The 21,594-nt window shown below is 45.7% G+C and overlaps 1 protein-coding gene across 5 annotated transcripts in view; it reads left to right on the top strand.

Moving 5' to 3' along the window:
• The window catches only part of NFATC2 (nuclear factor of activated T cells 2), a 155,692-nt gene that overhangs the window by 26,246 nt on the left and 107,852 nt on the right, over positions 1-21,594 (top strand). For 3 of the 5 annotated variants that reach the window (XM_053574545.1, XM_053574547.1, XM_053574546.1), the window contains exons 2-3: positions 9,302-9,820; positions 15,344-15,515. In XM_053574545.1, coding sequence (XP_053430520.1) covers positions 9,315-9,820; positions 15,344-15,515 — 678 coding nt within the window. In that variant the 5' untranslated portion in view covers positions 9,302-9,314. Of the gene's footprint in view, positions 1-8,787; positions 9,821-15,343; positions 15,516-21,594 lie in introns of all 5 variants that reach the window. The other 2 variants (XM_053574542.1, XM_053574544.1) reach the window with 1 other exon arrangement.

The raw sequence follows: 21,594 nt of genomic DNA, 5'->3' as shown, positions 1-21,594 counted from the left end.
CTTACCGCTCCCTTTTGCAATTCCTCACAACCTCTAATGGGCCGGAAGTTACGGGAGTCAGAGTCCTGGCTGGGCCAGGGGCAGGATGGTCCCTCCATCTGCTCCCCTTGCCTCTGGCTGCAGATCTTTGGTGCCAGACTGTGGCATCTTGAGCACTGCTGTGGCGACAGTCAGTGATGTCTCAACCCTGAGCCTGGGACTCACACCACCTCCAGGGTGAGCTCATGGCGGTGTGTCGGGTCACCGTGGCCAGGGATGGGCCGTGAGTCTGCAGCCCTGTAGACCATCTGACGGGTATCCAGTCCCTAAGCCGGGCCCTGGCTTGTCTCCTCCAAGTCACTCCAGCCTGAAAGCACCATTTAACTTTGCAGGTCAAAGGACAGCTGCCTCTTGGAGGTTCCCTAGGTGGGTTTCTATTTTGGTCATTCTATTCTGCTTCCCGAAAATTCCACCCGCTGTCGCTCTAGGCGGAGAAGTTGTCCTCTTGCTGTTCCTTTTTTCAAAAGTGATCTGTTGGCTGGTGGGTTGGCACTGAGTGGCCACCTCAGACTTGGCTGTGTGTCTGTCTGTGAGGCTGAGCGACAGCAGGAGGAGAGGTTCTGGCGGACACCACTGTGTGGCCTGACTGTGATTTTTAAAATAATCCTTGACTCAATCCTGGGGCAAGTGGAGGGACTGTGAACATTCCAGAAGAAAGGAATCTGTGTCTTCAGTTGTCAAGGGCAGTCTGCCTCCTGCATGAGACAGTGGGGCCCCCAGAGCTGTCCCTGTCCCAGTAGTAACCTCGCTTCTCTGCAGGGGTCCTCAAACTACGGCCCGCGGGCCACATGTGGCAGTGTGAATTGTATTTGTTCCCGTTTTGTTTTTTACTTCAAAATAAGATATGTGCAGTGTGCATAAGAATTTGTTCATCGTTTTTTTTTTTTTTTTTAAACTATAGTCTGGCCCTCCAACTGTCTGAAGGACAGTGAATTGGCTCCCTGTTTAAAAAGTTTGAGGACGCCTAGTTAAGGCGTCCAGGTCCAGGAAGTACCCACTTTTTTGAGAAGCAGGGTAGAGTAATGGTTAGGCAGGTAGAAGAGCCAAGTTACCTGAGACCAAGTCCTGGCTCTGCTGGTTAGAAGAAATGTGACTTTGGCAAATTACTCACTCTCTCTGAGCCTCATTTTCTCCATTTAGAAAATGAGGAAAAGCACATGATATGCTTCATAGGGTTTTTGTGAGACAAACATTAATACATGTAAGATGTATTCTTGGTGTTAAGTAAATGATACAGCTCTGTTAGCTGTTATCATTTTCATTATGACATGTTCACTGAGTCATTAGCACTTTAGTAAGATTTAGGTGATCTGTTCCCGGGTAGCCTGGAGTACAAAGCATGGATGGAGTGACCGTTGGAGTCACTCTTTATCTACTGCACACATTTTCTGAAGGTCAGCAGAATCTGCGATGAAAAAGAGAATTCCCAAAGTGCTGAGCAATCCATTTTATTTTTATAAAAATTTCTTCCTTTTTTCTCTTTTTTTAAAGCTTTTGGGCTGGGTGCAGTGGCTTGTGCCTGTAATCCCAGCACTCTGGGAGGCTGAGGTGGGAGGATCTCATGAGCTCTTGAGTTCAAGACCATTCTGAGCAAGAGCAAGACCCTGTCTTCACTAAAAATAGAAAAACCAGCATGGTGGTGGCTGCTTATAGTCCCAGCTGCTCAGGAGGCTGAGGCAGGAGAATCACTTGAGCTCAAGAGTTTGAGATTGCTGTGAGCTAGGCTGATGCCACAGCACTCTAGCCTGGGCAACAGAGTGAGACTCTGTCTCAAAAAAACAAACAAACAAAAAGAACCCACAAAACTTTTGCAGTTTTGGCCCTGGGCCAGGCTTGAACCTGCCACCCCCAGTATATGGGGCCGGTGCTCTACTCGTATTATAAAACTTTTGAAGGGGTTCTGGGAATAGTGTTGTATCACACTTTTCAAGTTGTAAAATAGAGGAACTATATCACAGAAAAGGCAGAATTTTTCACTTAAAAGATTATTTTTTCAATAGTAATAACATAATAGGCCCTATTGATTGACTATACTTTGTATTTTTGCCTTTGTCAGGAGAGCCGTCAGGGTGTATTGCTGACATCATCACATGGGGTTTCCCCAAGTCTTAAGCTGGGGTCTCCGACACTGTGCTGCTCTGTTGACTGACACCTGAGTCTCAGTGCAGACCCCTAGCAGATGGCCGGCAGGGCTGGCCTCTCTAGCAATTTTGTCATACAGTTCCTGGAAGTGGCCAGAGATCTCCCCACATATTCATGAGGCCTAGCTTTGGGGTCAGAACCCAGGAACATGATAGCAGGAATGAGGATTTTCAGACGTCTGCAGAGCTGAGTGTTACCTGCCAGGACTGACAGTGAGCAGCTGTCTCACTGCTGAATCAGTTCAGGTGGCATTTACTCATGACTCACGGGGGACGCTGCCAGCAGTCTCTGGGCCTCTCCCGTGTGTAGGCCTTGTGTGCTGTGCTGGGGGTGATTCTGCCCGTCAGGAGATGTTTGGCGATGCTCAGCAATAGTTTTGGTTGTCTCCACTGGGAGAGAGGCAGGGATGCTCCCCCTGGCATCTAGTGGGCGGAGGCGGGGGATACTGCACCACACAGCCCCTGTACCAAAGAACCTGCCAGTCCCCAATACCAGTTGTTCTCAGGTTGAGAGCCCTAGGCCTTGTGGTTGGGAGGCACTCAGGTCTGCCTGGGTTCAAGCCGTGGGACTTCAGGCAAGTGAATTCACCTCTTGGTGTCTCAGTTTCCTCATCTACAAAAGGAGAGTAAACAGTGTCCACCTCATTGGTTGTTGAGAGGATTAATTTCCTACATGCAGTGGGCCTACAACAGTGTCTGGCATGTAAGTTCTCCATAAATTTTTGCTGCATCATTTATTATTACTATTGATCGAAGACCCCCATCTGCCTTCAAAAAGCTCATGGGGTAAACTAAATGAATCTGTGGATAGACTTTAGGGTGGGATTCTGTCAGGTCTGGGAACAGCAAAGAAGAGCTGCTTGATCCAGTCCTAGCAATCAAGGAGGGCCTCCAGGAGGAGACGGCTCATGTTAAATCATGATGGATAAACAGTAGCTTGTTAGAAGAAGTGAGGTCAGGAGGTATGAAAGGGAGTTTGGGGCTAAGGGAACAGCATGTGCAAAGACATTAAGGCACAGAGGAACTAGGGGAGCAACCTCTGAATCCCCCACCACAGCTTCTACCTTCTTCCCTTTTGGTACTAATGCCTGAATTTGGGCCACGTACCTCCTATGGCAGGTGAGATGGTTTTAGGTGGTCTACCAACAAGTACACTACGTATACTGAGAACTAATTCTTATTTTCAGTGCTATTTTCTCTTTGAACTTGTCAGAAGAAATGGAGGCTCAGCAAGGTATTACTGCGTCCTTAACACCTTTCCTTCTAACACTTGCTATCCTCTCGCCTCTATCTCCAGGCCTTTAACATAGTTAGACTTTCTGGGGTCATGAAAAAAAAATTCCAATCTTGATCATGGTGGTGGTAACCAGGTAGAAAATATTTGACAAACTTCATTAAACTCTATACTCAGCGCCTGCGTATTCTGTGCCTAAGTAGCTGGGGGGTAAGCCTCAGGCTCAGACCCTTTGGCCAGCTGCTGTGTCTCACTTGAATTCTGTAACTTTTATTTTTGTTGTATTTTTACCCTACTTTCTATTTATGGAGATGACACTGATTTTCCATTGTGGTTGTGGTGTAAAATTTCCCTTTAAAAATAGAAATTAGTAAGTGAGTAAATTTAAATACAAGAAATATTAAGTAATTAATACTTTGTGGTGGTACATGGATAGAGCAAAAAGTATGCCAGTGGTAAGGAAAGCAAGATTTTTGGAAACCCTCCTGAGAGCATTTGGTGCTTCTGAGATGAAATTAACTTCACCCCGGGCTGTGTGGGTGTTGTAAGGAGATCAGGGAGTTGCCTCTGAGTGTGACGGTTTTTTAAGGAGAAAGAGCGAGAAATCTCAGCTGCTTAAACACTTTAATGATGTGCCATTTATGAAATTTGCTGTCACGTACCCAGAGGACTGAGAATTAAATGATTATTAATTATCTTTGGATTCTTTGCTTGCTGTTATACAGTCAGAGTCTTGGGCAGAGGAAAAAAAGGAAGAAAAACTGCTGCTTGGATTAATTAAGACCAATGTAAACGCTTTATATACTTTTGCTCAGCCCACTAGAGCTTTGCATTTTTCGGCGTTTGCAGGGAGGACGAGTGTGATGTGTGTTTTCGTGGCCGCATTTCTGCCCACCGTTCACATCAGCCTCGAGGGTGTGTTTCTGATAAGATGCCATGTAGTTTTTCTGCTAAGGCTGGAATTTTTTGCTAAGAGACTTTTTGTGTTTTGTTTTTCTGGTTCAAAAGGTAGTGAATTCTCCGAATGTTGTTGGACATGGATTTGACATTGATCTTTTCCTACATTAAAAACCTATGCTCTGTCACCTGCTAGGAAAATGTGTGTATGTCTGTGAGAGGGTGTGTGCGTGCAAGTTCAAATACAAGCTTACACTGAACTGCAGCTCCCCAAGAACTCCAGACCCTACAGATACTAGCAAGAAAAAAGATCAACGGATTTCAGAGCTGGAAACAACTAAGGAGACCTGTTCAGTTTTGTTCTGTCACAGATGAGGAGGGCTTGACCCCTGGAGTGGGTGGGGGATTTTTTCCCAAGGCTGACAGTGGCAGAGAAGGACTAGAATTTCAATTTCCTGCTTTGTAAACCAGAGTTTCATTACTCTGTATCAATTATGTCACCTGCCCCCTGTGAAATAAGAATGTTTCTTTGAGAATTGTTTCTTTACTCTTCCTAATTACAGAAGTCAGAAAGTTTTCTTTCGACTGTGCCACTGTTTCCTAATTCCTTAGTTCCCCTCTCTGGAGGAAGTCACTGTGACCTGTGCCTACTAAAGCAAGCCTGCGTATCCAGCAGGTGTGTGTGTATGTGTGAATATGTTATCACCTTTCCTTTTTTTGAGACAGTCCATCACTCCATCACTCCAGGAAGAATGCAGTGACATTCTCATAGCTCACAGCAACCCTCACACTCCTAGGCTCAAGTGATCTTCCTGCCTCACCCTCTGCAGTGACCCTATTTCCCCCCTATATTTGGTAGAGACGGGATCTCACTTTTGTTCAGGCAAGTCTCGAGCTCCTGAACTCAAGCAATCCTCCCACCTTGGCCTCACCTTCCTTTTTTATACTACGGCCATAGTATGCAGCTTGCTTTTCTCCATTACTAACTCTAGTGGTCATTTCGTATCAATGCCAAAAGCACTGTTCAAGCCTTCTCATAGCTGTATGGTCTCCTGTTGTATGAATGAGCCAGGATTTAACCCATCCCAAACTGATGGGCTTTAGATTGTTTACAATCTTGGGGATCACAACAGTAATAGTAGCAGTAACTGATCATATGCATTCTTCATTTTGGACAGAGGAGAGTATATCTACAGGATAAATTTCTAAAAGTAGGATCACTTGGTTCCAAAGGCATGTGCATTTGGAATTTTTATAGACCTTACCAAATTGCCCTCTCTAGACATTATAGCCTTCTGCCTTTTGGTTTGGATATTAGTGTCTTTAGTAGTAGTTTAAATACTCCTTTCTGGACTTACATCATGCCTTCACTCAGGCAGCCAACACATCTTTTTTGAAGACCTGCTTTGTGGCGGGTTCCATCCAGGGGCTGGGGATACTTTGTGGAGCAAGAGAATCCTCATGGCATTTACTGATGAGCAGGAGTGAGGCTGGAGTTTGGGAGAGGCAGACAATGGATGGGTAACTCCACTGTTACTTAATTGGGATGGCAAGATGTGCAGAGAACAGAGCAGAGACCTGTGAGTGGGGTCTGAGCTGGTCAGGGAGGTCAGGGGCCTTCCAGGAGCATGTGGCGTCTTAGCTAACCTTGTGGGCATGAGTGGGCTTTAGTCCTGTAGAAGAGGAGGCCTGGGCAGGAGAAGGAATAGCAAGTGCAAAGGCCCTGAAGCAGGAAGGGGCTAGATGCTTCCAAAACCTCCATTTTGCCTGGAGTCCAGAGAAAGGCAGGGGAGAGAGTGGACAGAAGGGAGGGTCCGTGGATCGGCAAGGTACAGCCAGGCTGGCCTAGTTGAAGTCATTTATTTTTACCCTCTGAGCTGTGGAAGCCATTTTGGGGTGCTCACCAGGAGTGGGGGCACCAACTGGACCCTATAAGATCAGCCCAGCTAACCTGGACAGCACTCCCTTTGGGATGGCCCAGGAAGGGCATGCAAAGGTTGAGACTTGCCTGAGGGGCCCCCTTGACTCCCCAAAGCAGGAGCCAGTCATATAGCTGCAGGAAGAGGTCCTATTTATGGCTGGCAGGCCCTCGGACATGATGATTTCATTTCTTTAGTGCGTAGGTGCAGATCCCACACGGTGGAGCTTAGAGTCTAGTGCCGAGTTGTAAACATCCATGAAGAGCCAGATAGCAAGTATTCTAGGCTGGGGTAGCTGTGCAGTCTCTGTCACAACTACAGTTGATGTGCAAACACCAGCCACAGCTTGCTTTGTCCACCCTATGAAACAAACAGGTGTGGCTGTGTTCTAATTAACTATTTACCAACACACCTGTGGGCTGGATTTGGCTCACAGGTTGTAGTTTGCCTGCCTCTGGCTTAACAGGATGACATTCCCTAAACAGATAAATATCTGCTGTGATGTGAGCTGTTGACAGGTGTTGGTGGAGAAAAGATGGGAAAAGGGTGGAGATGATCTTTAATTTGTTTTTGTCATCTCTCTTTAATATCCTTCAGTTTGAAAGTGTTTTTAAAAATTTTAGATTAATATGAGGGTACAAATAGGTTACATTGTGTTTCAAGGTAAAGTTCAAGTTATAGTGAACCCTTCAGCCAGGGTGTGTACAATATACCCTTAAATTGTGCATGTTAGGTGACAGCACCCCAATTCCCTGAGATGATCTTTTTAATGGGCCAGTGTAAAGAGGGATGGCAGAGCAGATGTGTGAACCATTAAGGAAAACCGCTTCTCAGAGCTTCCAGGCAGAAGGAATCACACACTTGAGGATGCGGAAGCAGGGGCTGCTTGAAGAATAGCGGGGTGTGGGGGATGGGAATCTCTAAGCCAGCCTGGAGAAAGAGTGGGGAGGGTAGGGGTGCCACGACACTCTACCCAGGGCAATAAAGTGAAACTCTGTCTCTACAAAAAAAAAAAGAAGAAGATAGGCTGGGACTGGGAAACATGTTGTGTTAGAGACTCCAGGACACCCTAACATGTTGGGAAGCCTTTCTAGTGGTTTTGAGAACGGACATTTTAAAGGCTGTTGTGTTGGTGACAGAAAGGACAGAGGTGGAAATGTGGAGATTGGGGAAGAAGGAACTGCAGTTGTCTGTGTGGACACGTGGACCAGGGAGACAAAGAATTTGGTTCTTGTCTTGACAATAGAGCAGTTGGGGTTCATGAGACTCAAGTCTGACCTATGACTGATGGGGATTCCAGAGGGGCCTCTGCTGAGGTGGGGATCCCTGGAGGGGGAATGGGGTAGGAGATGGCGGGAAGTAAGGTAGCTCCCTTGCTAATGCCACAGAGCTCTCCCTGGCAGCCTGGACTTCAGGGTCCAGAGAGGGGCCTGGGAAAGTGGGGCAAGGTGTCTGCCCAGGAGGGGTCAGGGTGAACTGATATGATAGCCAGAAGGGAAGGGTGGTGCTTGGGCAGTTGACAGGGAATAATCTACTTGAACAACGTTCTCCAGTAGGTCCTATTGGGTGGCTGCAGAAACCCAAGGTTGACAGCGACAAAGAAAAAATTAGGCTGTTCTGCATCCACTGATTTTAATAGTTTTGGGGGACTCTATAGCTGTGACCTTGTCCTTTGGAGGTCAAGTGGCTTGCCTGTGGGAATTCTAAGGTTGCTAAGTTCATGTCTTTGGGTGAATTTCTCCCCCTGGCTGGGCCTCAGGTTCTTTATCTATAATATGATGCATGAGATGAGTCCTGCCCTGTTTCCCCCAAAATAAGACATCCTCCGAAAATAAGACCTACTTACAGGAATGATAAGATGTCCCCTGAAAATAAGACCTAGCGCATCTTTGGGAGCATACCTTAAAATAAGACACTGTCTTATTTTCAGGGAAACAGGGTAGTTCTGAATTAAGCTGCTTCTTTTATAAATTGTGAGCGTTGGGGACCCCACCTGGGTCCTGGGGTGTGCTGTACATATAGAGCACCAAGATCTGCCTAGACAGTGTTTCCAAACTGCCCATCATGACCCATATTGGTGGGTCAGGAATGCATTTAATGGGTTGTGACCAGTGTTGAACTGAAATAACCCCAGGCAAAAGGGAAGATCAGAGGCATCCTGTGTAGTAGAGCAAGTGCGGTGGTGGAGGTGGTGTGAACTGGGCTGTCCAATAAAATGCATTTCTCCTAAGGGTTCCATTTAAACCCAAGTTTGAGGCTATTAGCCCAGGTGTCTGCAAGGCTCTGCTGGTATGAGCTGTGTTCAGAGCACCTGCCCCTGAACTTGATCCACTTCAGTCTCACTTTTCAAGGGATCTGGGACAGAAGAGCAGCCTTGGTTTCCCCTTGGGTAAGGCAGAGGTTCCAGCTTGGGGTTCGATGGTGGGGATTTGGAAAAAAAAAAAAAAAAAGCACAATAAGAAACAACAGGAGACTAACCCCAACTGTGATTGCGCCGCGCTGGGAGTTCTGTTTTAGAGGCTTAAAAAGACCCCTCCCTTCCCCCTTCTCTTTCCAGAAGAGCCGAGTGCACATAAGGTCGCCAGCCCACCCTCCGGACTCGCATACCCCGACGATGTCCAGGACTATGGCCTCAAGCCATACAGCCCCTTTGCCAGTCGCTCTGGCGAGCCCCCCGGCCGATTCGGAGAGCCGGATAGGGGAGGGCCCCAGCACTTTCTGAGCCCGGCCAAGCCAGCGGGGGCCTCGGGCCTGAGCCCTCGGATCGAGATCACTCCATCCCACGAACTGATGCAGGGAGGGGGCCCCCTCCGCGTGACAGACGTTGGGCTCCTGGTGGAGCAGCTGCCCCCGCCGGGGGTGGCCGCCAGCCCGAGGTTCACGCTGCCCGTGCCCGGCTTCGAGGGCTACCGCGAGCCGCTTTGCTTGAGCCCCGCTAGCAGCGGCTCCTCTGCCAGCTTCATTTCCGACACCTTCTCCCCCTACACCTCGCCCTGCGTCTCGCCCAATAACGGCGGGCCCGACGACCTGTGTCCGCAGTTTCAAAACATCCCTGCTCATTATTCCCCCAGAACCTCGCCAATAATGTCACCTCGAACCAGTCTCGTCGAGGACAGCTGCCTAGGCCGCCACTCGCCCGTGCCCCGTCCGGCCTCCCGCTCCTCGTCGCCTGGTGCCAAGCGGAGGCATTCGTGCGCCGAGGCCTTGGTCGCCCCGCTGCCCGGAGCCTCACCCCAGCGCTCCCGGAGCCCCTCGCCGCAGCCCTCGTCTCACGTGGCAGCCCGGGACGACGACGGCGCCCCGGCCGGGTACCCCACCACGGCTGGCTCTGCCGTCCTCATGGACGCCCTGAACAGCCTCGCTGCGGACTCGCCTTGTGGGATCCCCCCCAAGATGTGGAAGACCAGCCCCGACCCCTCGCCGGTGTCTGCCGCCCCGCCAAAGGCCAGCCTGCCCCGCCACGTCTACCCTGCCGTGGAGTTTCTGGGTCCTGGCGAACAGGAGGAGAGGAGAAACTCGGCGCCCGAGTCCATCCTGCTGGTCCCGCCCACGTGGCCCAAGCAGCTGATGCCGGCTATTCCCATCTGCAGGTGAGAAGGGCTTTGAGAACCGTGTATCTCAGGGTTTGGTTGTAAGGGGTGGCTTTCTGGTTAGAAGCATGTGCTGCAGAGCCGAGTCGACTGGATTGAAGTCCTGGCTCAGACCACTTGTTGGGTGTGAAACCCTGAGCCACAGTTTCCTAATCTGTAAAATGGGTATGGTTAGTGTATCTGACTCCCAGGTGGTGGGTGCAGTAGATGCAGTCACAGGAGAGATGGGATTGCTCTTAAGGCACCTCACTCATGCTGATAAATACATGTTGATAAATACAACATGTATTTATCAAACACCTGCTATGTGCCACATTCTGTCATATAGTTACCGGTGAACTAAACAGGCAAACATTTCTCCTTCACGGAGCTGGCATTCTAGTAAGGCCAATGCAAGCCTAAATATATAAAATCTATGATCTCATTTTAAGAGGAATTGATGTTGGTGGCATCTGTGTGCCTCAGTATAGCACTTGGTTATATGGTGCTCCCCTTGCCTCCTAAAATGTGTAAGCCCTAAATCTCAAGGAGCTTAAAAATCATGGCAAGCTGAAGAGATGTACCCAGGCCTGGGGGCCTCTCAGGACTGCATCTGAGCCCCAGTTTTGCCGCTCACTGCTTGTGTCCTTGTGGGTCTCTCTGGTGCTGCCTTCCCGCGGCTGTGCTTGTGTCAGACATTGCCAATCAATTGGGACCCTCTTCCTAATCTATCCTTTCCATACCAGGCCCAGGGCAGACATCATTAATCAATCAAGACTCCCTATGTTTATGGAGCACCTTTCTGGGCTTTGGTTCATTCCCTGTGAGAGGAGGATAATAATAATACTAGTACCTTCCTCATGGCTCCTTCCACCCCCCAATCTGGGATTAGGTGAAATGATAGATGTTAAACCCTTGGCATAGAGCCTGCACAAAGTAAGAGCTCAAAGAAGGGGGTTGTCAGCATGGAGAATCTTAGTATTAAAGGCATGCACTTTCACAAGCGTTTCCTCATTCATAAGCCTTGTGCTAGGAGATTGCACTTAGAAGGGCTTTTACTATGATGATAGTGACGGTAATAACCACAGATACTTAAGGATGCTTTCTAGTGCCAGGCACAAACTTAAGTACAGCCATTCCTTAGCATCCATGAAAGATTGGTGCCAGGACCCTCCAGGGATACCAAAATCCTCAGGTGTTCCAGTCCCCTGCCGTCAATGGTATTATATTTGCATAAAACCTACGCACATCCTTCTGTACACTTTAAATCATCTCTAGATTACTTGTGATACTTAATGCAGTGCCTACACATGACTTCCCTCACGTGGATTCCACATAGTACTTAGAGCACAGCAAATTCAAATTTTGCTTTTTGAAACTTTGTGGAATTTTTTTTTACTGCATATTTTTTGATCCGAGGCTGGTTGAATCCATACATGCAGAACCCACAGATACAGAGGGCTGACTGTACTCTCTGTGTATTATTTCATTCAATTCTCATGTAAGCCTGGTGTGGTATTAGTTTTTATCTTTATTTTGCTAAGAAAAAGGAGGTGCACAAAGGCTAGGACCAGGTATCATTCTGTTTGTTCTGTTTAGATAAAGAATTGGAAGGCTTACACTGTTACCATCGTCCCTATGGTTTTCAAAGTGTTTTTTATTTTAGTAAATGGAATGCTTTATTTTCCAAATAAAAATATTAAATTGAGAATATAGGTAAATGTAGAGCCGTTTTGATTGCTATGGAGATGAGGGTGGTCAAAAGGCCCTGACCAGTGAGCTTTGTTTACTCCCACACCAGAGCAAAATGGACTGCAGAGAGCATCTGGTCTGGCATTTTCTCCAAAGTAGGTGCTGAGAACAGCAGTGCCGCAGTAGGTCAGTCAGTGTTTTTTAACAAAAGAGTTTTTGGATTTAACAGAGTTAAACAGATGCCCCTGTGCAGGCCTTCTCAGAGCCTTTAATGTGGATAGAATATACAGTGATTTCAAAGGCCATTTGGCTACAGCATTCTGAGTTCTGTGACTGAAGTGTCACCAAGCCACCTTAGGAAATGCTGATCATGACCAACCCCTTGTGCAGATTTGGGCTCGGAGAGGTGAAGTGACAAGCCCACAACCACCAGCTGGTTAATGACCAAACCGGAAACTAGAATCTGGGATTCTTAACTCCTCTTTCTTTCAGCTACATGTACACATCAGTCTCCAAACTATGATTTTCTTCAATAATTAAGAGTGAGGAGGAGCATTTATATAAATGTGTAATTGTGGTAAATTTATCTGAGATCTTATTGTTTATAAAATACTCACCTCTCCATTCTGCATCTTGATTTTAAAAGTGTGTTGGAGTCTTTTAGCCTCTAGTACCAGTCTGCACTAGCCAATGAAATATTTGCAGGAACTTTCTATACGGTTTAGAGGCTAGGGTATTCAGGAAAGTCTCTCGATAATGTTTTTCTCAGAGTATGCGAATAACTCAGGAGAGGGCTAGAATTCATATGCAGAATTTCAGGCTGTCTCTGGTGGTCTAATTCTTAAGATTCCGGCTTGGTGCCTGTAGCTCAATGGTTAGGGTGCCAGCCACATACACTGGGGCTGGGCAGGTTTGAACCAGGCCTGGGCCTGCTAATCAACAATGGGAACTACAACAACAAAAAATAGCTGGGTGTTGTGGTGAGCACCTGTTGTCCAAGCTACTTGGGAGGCTGAGGCAAGAGAATCGCTTAAGCCCAGGAGTTAAGGTTGTTGTGAGCTGTGACACCACGGCACTCTACCGAGGGTGACATAGAGAGACTCTGTCTCAAAAAAAAAAAGAAAAAAGATTCTATTCCCATGTCAGAAACCTATTTCAAACCATACAAAGTTATAAATTGAAATTTGGGGCTATCCCATGGAATGTTCTACTCACTAGTGTTTTTCATACTTCAAAAGATATTAATACAGGATTAAGTAATTTTTAAAAATTGAGTCTTATTTTTGCAAACTTTAAAAAATTCTAATTTGCCTCCATGATGTCAGTAAGAGTATTTGACATGTGGTACATTGGCTATAGGAGAAGCTGAAAGGCATTTTATCACTACAACTAAAGTAGAAATAAAGGTACTTTCCGCCCTAAGACTTCAGGGTAAGAAGGGCTTCAGGAGGCAATCTGGCTAGGAAAAAGGGACGGAGATTTGCTTTTATAGTGAGGATGTAATTTTCAGTTGGATTGTATGTTTAGGCTGGACTCTGGTACTGATTAAGTTTATGGTGTTACTACCCCCCCACCCCCCTTGTGCTACTCCCACCCTGCCGTTCTCCCCTTGGTAATGCTGTGGTAGAAAAGAGATAGAATTGGCCTTATTGCAAATGATTAATCTGGTTGATGGCCTCATATTCTAGTAGCTCTGAGTGAAGAGGGAAAGAATACTCTGGATTAACAATTTCTGAAAATTCAGGACATAGTGACACAAATCCATGCGTTTGCAACTTCAAAGTTACTTTGAGTATAAAAGCCTTCTTTGAAATAAAGCCGTTCATTCATTCATCCATCTAACCACTGAACATTTAACGAGACCCTATCAAATAGCAGGCATGGTTCTAGGATCAGTCCACACATGAGATATTTTCTTGGACCTGTTTAAAATCCAGTAGTCTATAATAAGATAAGAGGCAATATGGACACATGAGCAGTGCACTGGATTTGGAGGGCACCAAAGACACATCTTTGGAGCCTTGCTGTGTCTCGCTCTGTGATGTTGGGGAAATGAATTCATGTTCTCTGAGGTGCAGAAGGACTGGCCTGAACACATCTTCAAGACCTCCGTCAACTCTTAAGTGACATAATTCTAACCACGTATCAGATAGCTGTTGTACATGCTGGGTAGTTTTCTTAGTTCATTTTCTGTTGCTTAGTATACCTGAAACTAGGTAGATTGTAGGAAATGAAATTTATTTATTATAGTTTTCTAGGCTGGGAAGTCCAGCATTGAGGAAGTGCATCTGGTTAGGGCCTGCTTGCTGGTAGGGACCCTCTGCAGTGTCCTAAGGTGGCACAAAGCATCACATGGTGAGGGGCTGACATGCTAGCTCAGGTCACCTCTTCTTATTAGCCACCAGGCCCATTCTCATGAGAGCCTATCAGTCCATCAACCCATTAATAAACTGATTCATAATCATCTCTGAAAGTCCCTACCTGTCCATGCTGCCACATTGGGAATTAAATTTCAACATGAGTTTTGGAGGGGACAAATATGCAAACTGTAGCAACAATGCTGAGGCTACATAAGAGAAGGAAACTTAATGCTTGCCCCCAAAGAGCTTACAACTTCAGATGTCGGGATCTATATCCCTAATACCATTACTAAGTCAGACAGTCTTTAGGAAAGAACTATTTCTTTGAAAATGTATATTATAGAAAAAATAAATATAGCTAATATTTATTGAACCCTTATTGTGCTAAGCTTGTTATATGATCTCAATATCCCCGTATTTGTGGAAACTAAAGCCTAGCGAGGTAGAGGCGTTTGCTCAAAGTCACACAGGTAGTTGGAGGTAGAGCTGGAACTTGAATTTGGATGTGTAACTCCAGTCATGCTCTTGATAAATATCAGGGATCTCATCCATACCCATATGCTTATATGTTCAACAGTTGACCTGCTATGTAATGATGTGACTGGAAGTGACCTCTCCCCAAAATGTACTTTTAATTGAGATCATCAGACATAGAAATAAGAGCTTTAATGACCCATAGATGCCATTTAGTCCATTTTCTATGTGGTTATAAGACTGTGGACAAGAGAAGTGAAGTTGCTTGTTTAAAATCTTATGGCACGTGGGTGGCGCCTGTGGCTCAAAGGAGTAGGGCACCAGTCCCGTATGTTGGAGGTGGAGGGTTCAAACCCAGCCCTGGCCAAAAACTGCAAAAAAAAAAAAAAATCTTATAGCATGTTATGGTACATGTAGGGTCCCTGATTTCTACTTTTCCCAGAGGAAAAGAAGTTAAAACAGTTAGAAACATACTAGAACTAACATATAATGAAATTATCTTTATAAATTGAGAATTGGGTCACACTGTCTTCAGAAACATGTGCTTGCCTCAACATCTAGCCTTTTGTTCATGTATGGTCATGTGCTGCATGACAACATTTTGGCCAATGACAGATTGAATACTTGTATATGATGGTGGTCTTATAAAATTATAATACTGTATTTTTACTGTACCTTTTCAGTATTTTGATATATTTAGATCACAGATACTTACCATTGTGTTGAAATTGCCTGCGATAGTCAAATGCTGTACAGGTGTGTAGCCTGGGAGCAATAGGCTATGCCATGTAGCCTAAGTGTGCAGTAGGCTACACCATCTAGGTTTGTGTAAGTATATTCCATGGTGTTCACACAGTGAAAGATTTTTTTTTCATAATGAAAGATTTTTAAAAATACATCTCTGTTAAACAACATATGACCATATCCACAATATTCAGAAAAGGGGCCATTTACAATTATTGTACAGGCTGATTGGTTCTGCTTTATGGTGCACATGACTGACTATTTCCTCCTTCAGCATCCCAGTGACTGCATCCCTCCCTCCACTCGAGTGGCCACTCTCCAGTCAATCAGGCTCCTATGAGTTGCGGATCGAGGTGCAACCCAAACCACATCACCGGGCCCACTATGAGACAGAAGGTAGCCGCGGAGCTGTCAAAGCTCCAACTGGAGGCCACCCTGTTGTTCAGGTATGGACTTGAATTCTGTTCCTTTTGTGTCTGGTGCTTGTCACTAGGTGATTCACTTCTACTAAACCATTGTTTGATGCTTTTTGGGCTGAAGTATATGTTTCAGCCTCTTACTCCTGTGAGGGATGAGAAATTTAAGATTGAATTAGTATTAGAAGCTAATCTTGTTACTCAGAAGCCCTAGAAGAAAGTCTTCTTGAGCTAGATAAGTGGATAGAAATAACATTTATATGTCAAGATACTTCCTCTCTTGAAGTCTTTCTGATTGAGAAACTGTTAAAGTTTATGGTGGTACTATGTGTGTTGACAGGTTTGTGTGTTGACAGAAGGTTTCTGAAGCTGTCATCTTAACTTTCAGATGACAGTCCATTGAGGAAAAACAATATACCCTTGTAAAATACAGAAAAGTAAGAAAAATTAAAAATGATACATAACCTACCTAAAATATTACTGTTTTGGTCTATTACCTATTGTCTTTTTTCTGTTCACAAGCATGGTAGTTTCTAATGCTGGGTATTTATATAATTGATGCTATAGAGTATAAAATCAATAGTTTATACTCTGATTTTTGTTTTTACTTTATATTATACCCATGAACATTTATTTCCTCCTGTGTTTTCTTAATTGATATCTCTTACGTCTGTAGCTTTTGATTTAAGCTCAGATTTCTCAAAATAAGTGTGCTTTTTTTCCTGCAAAATAGTTAGAGTTGAAATATTCTTAATTATATAGTCTGGTTAAGTAGGAACGGCTGGCTGATTAACCAACCAGCTTGATTAACCAGAACCTTTAATATATTTAAATTAATATAACTTTTTTTTGGTATTTGCCTTAAATTGAAGTCTTCTATGATAAGAATCTGGTTCTTAATCTATAGTACAGAACTCCCTACATTGGTTCCTAAAAATTTTAGATCCCTGAAATTACTTAATTAGAAACTACAAAATGTAAGTAGAGCCTAAACAGACAAGCAAACCCCCAAACTCTAATATCTCCACAAGTGCTTTGGGTGTATACCCATGGTTAAGGACTTCTGTGATGATATTAAGGACTTATCAATCCTGGCAGCTCCTTTCTCTAAATCTGATAGTGTGGTCACTTTGGAAACTATTTCTGTTCATTTATTTATTTCCTTTACCATGAGTCACGGTTTTGTCTCTCTTTGCATATCTAGTAGTTGTTGATTGTATTCTGACATCATGATTATATATACTGGACATTGCAGGGACTCTGGATTTTGGTATCTTCCCCTAAAGGCAGCTCAGTTACTGGCTGGTCTCCTTGAACTTATAGAAGCTTGATTTTTCACTTTGTTAGATGGATCTGTAGAAAACTGAAGACATTTCTAACTTAGTGGGGCTTAGCCTTTAAACTCTCTTCTGTGTGGGTCTAGTTGGGGATTGGTTTTAGGCCCTGGTAGGGCAGGTCTAGAGTAGCCCTTACTCTAAGGCCTGTGCTTGTTCCTAAGCCATGGCCTTTTTGGGTGCTTGGCAGGGAGGTCTCTCTCACACTGACGGGCTGGAACTGCCGTGTGCCAGCCCCACTCAACTTTTATTCTCTCTGTTCTCCTCTCTTCTCCTTTGCAGCCTCTCTTGGGTAAGCCTCCTAAAGTTCCCTCTGTGCCTACATAGCCCAGCCCTTGGCCAAGGACTTGATTGCTCCCCTAATCGCATCCCTCTTCTCTGATGTCTCGTGTACAGATTCCAGCTGCTTCTGCAGCCTGGCACTCTGAACTCTGCCTCCTGAGCTCAGCGAGACCACTATACTCCACTCTCTGCAGTGGCAGGGGAACTGTCCCCAGGCAGAGAGCTAAAGTGAAGGTGGGCTCGCGTGGCTGCTTCTTTCCCCCCCTGAGGACCTCAGTCTCTGCTTCCTGGTCTCCAGTGCCTGAGATAGTTGTCTTATATGCTTCATTCCTGATCCATAGCTTTTATGATGTGAGGGATGGCCTGTTAATGGTTACTCTGTCACATCTGAAAATTGCTTCTAGTAAAAGAAAGTCTTCATATCATTGTGATCTTCGAGGCTTATCTGTTTTAGGCTTGCTGTGAGGTTGCTGTGAGACTGAATGTTTGAGTCAAAACTTTTGGTAGTAACAGAGAAACTCCTTCAAAGCAAATTAGAAAAAGGGGGTTGTATGGGCAGGAGATTCAGTTCAAGAGTAACTGGACAAGGTTCAAGGTCCATTCAAGAAGTCAATTCATTCTGCAGATATTTGTTAAGCACCTGCCTGTATATTGTGTGTGATACTGAAATACAGTATTGAAAGAATAAGAAGGAAGTTGCGATCCTGCCTCTGGGCGATTGCTCACGCTCTGCCCACTCTGCTTCCTGAGACCTGTCTCCTCCTCTGAGAAACCTTGGCTGAAGTTCCTCCCCTATCTACACGATCTTTTCTGTTTTATATGTCCAGAGCTGCATCCTGTTTTCCTTCCTGGCACTTGCCACAGCTTGTAATTGTACTATTTGCATGATTATTTACTCCATGTCCTTCCCCCCCCGCCAGACCACGGACTGTGCAGTAAATAGAAGGGTTAGGAGGCTCTTTCCGTGGTCTCTCTCTGTGTTGCACTGTGTGACGTCTCTATTCACTGATCAACAGGTGCTTATTGAGCACCAACAGTGTGCCTGGCATGGTGCTAGACTCCAGATATGCTATGATCAAAACAGCCAGAAATTCTCACCCTTATAACCTTTCGTTTTAGAAAGATGATGGTAATAATTAATAATAAAACACTTATAGAGCATTTACCATGTGTGGAAACCATTCCAAGTGCTGTATGTGTGTTCACTTTAATTCTCAAAAGAGCCCTATGGAGCAGGTAATGGTTAGGTCAAGGGAGAGGTCAAGGGTGAAGTTAAATGCTGGAGCTGGGACTGAGATAGTACAAGGTCTGATTGTCCACCTCGCTTTGCAGACCCCACTTTTCCTGCCTGTTCACACTCATGCACAGAAAGCCTGGTAGAAAATGCCCACACCTTCTGCCCCCACTCCCTTCCCCCCAGTTTACATGCTGTCCTAGCTTGAACTTTGCCACCAGCACACGGGGCCTGAATTCTCAGAAACACCCATTGGTCCTGGTTCAAGAAGTGCTGCCCACTGGTGCAGTTAGCTGTGGCCAGCCAGGTGGGCTGTATGAGGAGCTAGGCTCAGTTCACCCATTCATCAGGGACGGGGCCCTGGGAAGCTCCAGAGAAGGGAACAGGCAGGCTGCGCAGTCCAGAAGACACCTGCTTTGCTGCGCCTGACAGCTTAACTTTTAAGTGGGTGCGAAGCCCCATCTGAAATCTGGAGGGTTGCCCTTTTTGTCCCCTGAGGAGCCCCTGAGAGGCGGTGCAGCCCTGCTTGTGCCCTACCTAGATGCTTCTAGTAGCTTCTCTCTTGATCTCTGTCTGGTTCTTTATCTCTGTATCTGTTTCTATTTTTGGACTGTGCCGCAGCCTCTCTTCCCCTCTCAATTACTCGGTCCCCACCCTTTTCTCTTTTATTTGCCACGCTATAGAACTTCGTTTTTATTTTTTTTGCACGCTTAGTGGTTTTAAAAAGAAAACGAGTACAAGACCATTATATCCTCTCTCCTTAAATATAAAATTAAGAATCTCAAAACATATGCCATGTTCAGCTGTTCTTTTTCTTGTTTTTGAACAGCACGTGGTCTTACAAGAAACTTTGTTCCGAAACCTTATATGCTCTTGGGATCTCCTGATTCGTTCCCTTGACCAGTGTTCTGCCAAGCACCTGCCGGGTGTCAGGCCCCATGCTAGGCACTGATGATGCCATGCTGGGGAGATGGGCATAGTTCCTGCCCCGAGGGAGTTCAGGGGATGCCAGAGGTGAAAGGTGGACCAGGACAGTTTGGAGTGACTGGCATGTGGATGGGTGAAGGAGGCCTGAGTGGCCAGATGACAGCCCTTTGGAATGGGAGGGTGGGGTGATACTCAGACGCAAGGTGAGATGCCATGGCGGGGCCATTGGATTTACTACCTGGGGTAACTGTTCCAACAAAACATACCATGCAGAAGACGGTATGCAGAAGACCTGCTTTAGAGGGAGGGTTTTGCTGAGGAGGTGACGTACCAGCTGGAACCTTGAAGGGGTGATAGAGCCAGCAAAGAGACGAATGATATCTTCCCTTTCTGTCTCTCTGTTTCTTTTGGTAGTGGTGGGAGAGTGTTCCATTTGGTGAGCACAGCATATACAAAGGCCCTGAGGCAGAGAAGAATTAGGTGTGTCTGAGGAACTGAAGGAGGGCCAGTGGGGTTCAAGTTTAGCTGGATGATTGGTGGGGCCAGCCTGTGCAGGCCTTATATGCCAAGGAGCTATGGTTTTATTCCAAGGCAAAGGGAAGGAGTTTTGAATAGAGAAATAATGTGATTCTGGTTTAACATTTTTAAGATCATTCAAGCTTCTCTCCAGAGACTAGATTAGAAGGAGTTAGGGAGGGGGCAGGGAGATGAGTTCCTTAGGCTGTGGCAATGCCAGGGGAAGGATTGGAAGGTAGCAGTGGGAGGGGAGAAATGGATCTGGTGTGATCTGTAGGATGTAGGTACAGGGAGGTGAAGGAGCAGTTGGGCAGATGGTTCACCTGGTGGGATGGTGCTGAAAGATTTGGGAAGGAAAAGTTGTCTTGGGTGAAGATTGAGGCATAGAAAACATGAAGGGCTTCTGAGGCATCCAAGGAAAGATACCAGGTAGGCAGTTGGATATATGAGCCTGGAGCTCAAATGCAAAACCTTGAAGTTTCTAACTGTCAGGCCTGTGGAATGCCAGAGGGCCACACATTCCATCCCCAGAAGCTTTAGGACGTGTCCGCTTGCAAGGACTTATTTATCATCCCTTCGTGACAACCTTTATACCTCTAGAAGCAACGGATTAAGGAGAGAACCAAAGAAAGGACTGTACAAATCAGACTGTACGAACAGAATCACAATCAGACTGTATAAACAGAATTACAAATTGATGAGCTTATGGGGCAATGAAAGGAAACGACTGAATTGGCCAAACATCAGGGACAATAGGGAGTGGTGGGGAGTAGGGCACAGCAGCACAGTGCCTCATCTCAAGGAGGTGGGCACTATTCAGTCCCTGTAGGTCATGCCATGTGGAAGTGTGGGTCCCATGTTGCTGGTTTTACAGTTTTATTTTAAAGAGAAGCAAGAAGTCTGAATTTTTATGTGAAATTTGAGTTTTAGATTTGGACCACTAAATTAAACTTTGGATTAGATTTGGCTTAAGGCAAATATGGTTAAGTTCATATCCTCTGGAGTGAATAAGCACTGTGCTACTTCAGTGTATACCAAATAGGAAGAAGAGGAGAGGTCATATTTATATGATGTCTAAGAATTGTCCAGTTAGAAGAAGCACGGTTAGCAGCCCGGTCCAGGTAAATTTTGCTATAAGACTGTAAATCTAACTGGCCTAGAAAAGTCAAGGGTTCTTTCCAAGGAGCCAAGAAGGCTTCGTTCATTGGCCTGACTTTGGTCTGTAGGTATCAGATGAAAGAGGGAACCACTTGATCCATCTTGAAAGAGCCACCGCCTTTTGGTGGAACCCTGCCATCATTTCATCGTTCTATTTCAGGACAGGATGCAGTGGTCCTTTGGTGGACAAAACTTCCATTCAGAGCAGCTTTGCAAGGTTGGGCTTTAACTGTTTCCATAGCTCTTCTGCATGCAGATCTAATAATACCCCAGCTGAGAGCGGTCTGTATAACGCCATTGTCATTTCATCCTTGCCCGGTTGCTTCTAAACCCCTTTCGCCATATTCTGCACAGAACTTCCTGGGGGAGGATCCTTTATTATGCTCCTGATCCATCTTGCTTCTGGGGGCTTTCAAAAAACATTATTCTTACCACTCTGTGGGACGCCTTTTTAACCGGAAGAATGATCAGAGGCCATCCTCTTAGAGAGTAATCAGAATACAAGAATGTGGAACCGTAGCCCTCACCTCCAAAGGCAATACTCTTGAGTCTTTCAAACAGATGTTCAGACATCTGGAAAAAACCATGGGTTGCTCCTTTAGGTGGAATTCCTTCCAGATGCAGAAATCTGATCAGCATTTCGTCCCGGGTAACAGGT

This window comes from Nycticebus coucang, chromosome 21 (assembly GCF_027406575.1).
Source record: "Nycticebus coucang isolate mNycCou1 chromosome 21, mNycCou1.pri, whole genome shotgun sequence".
NCBI lineage: Eukaryota > Metazoa > Chordata > Mammalia > Primates > Lorisidae > Nycticebus > Nycticebus coucang.
This window is presented reverse-complemented; position numbering and strand designations above follow the sequence as displayed.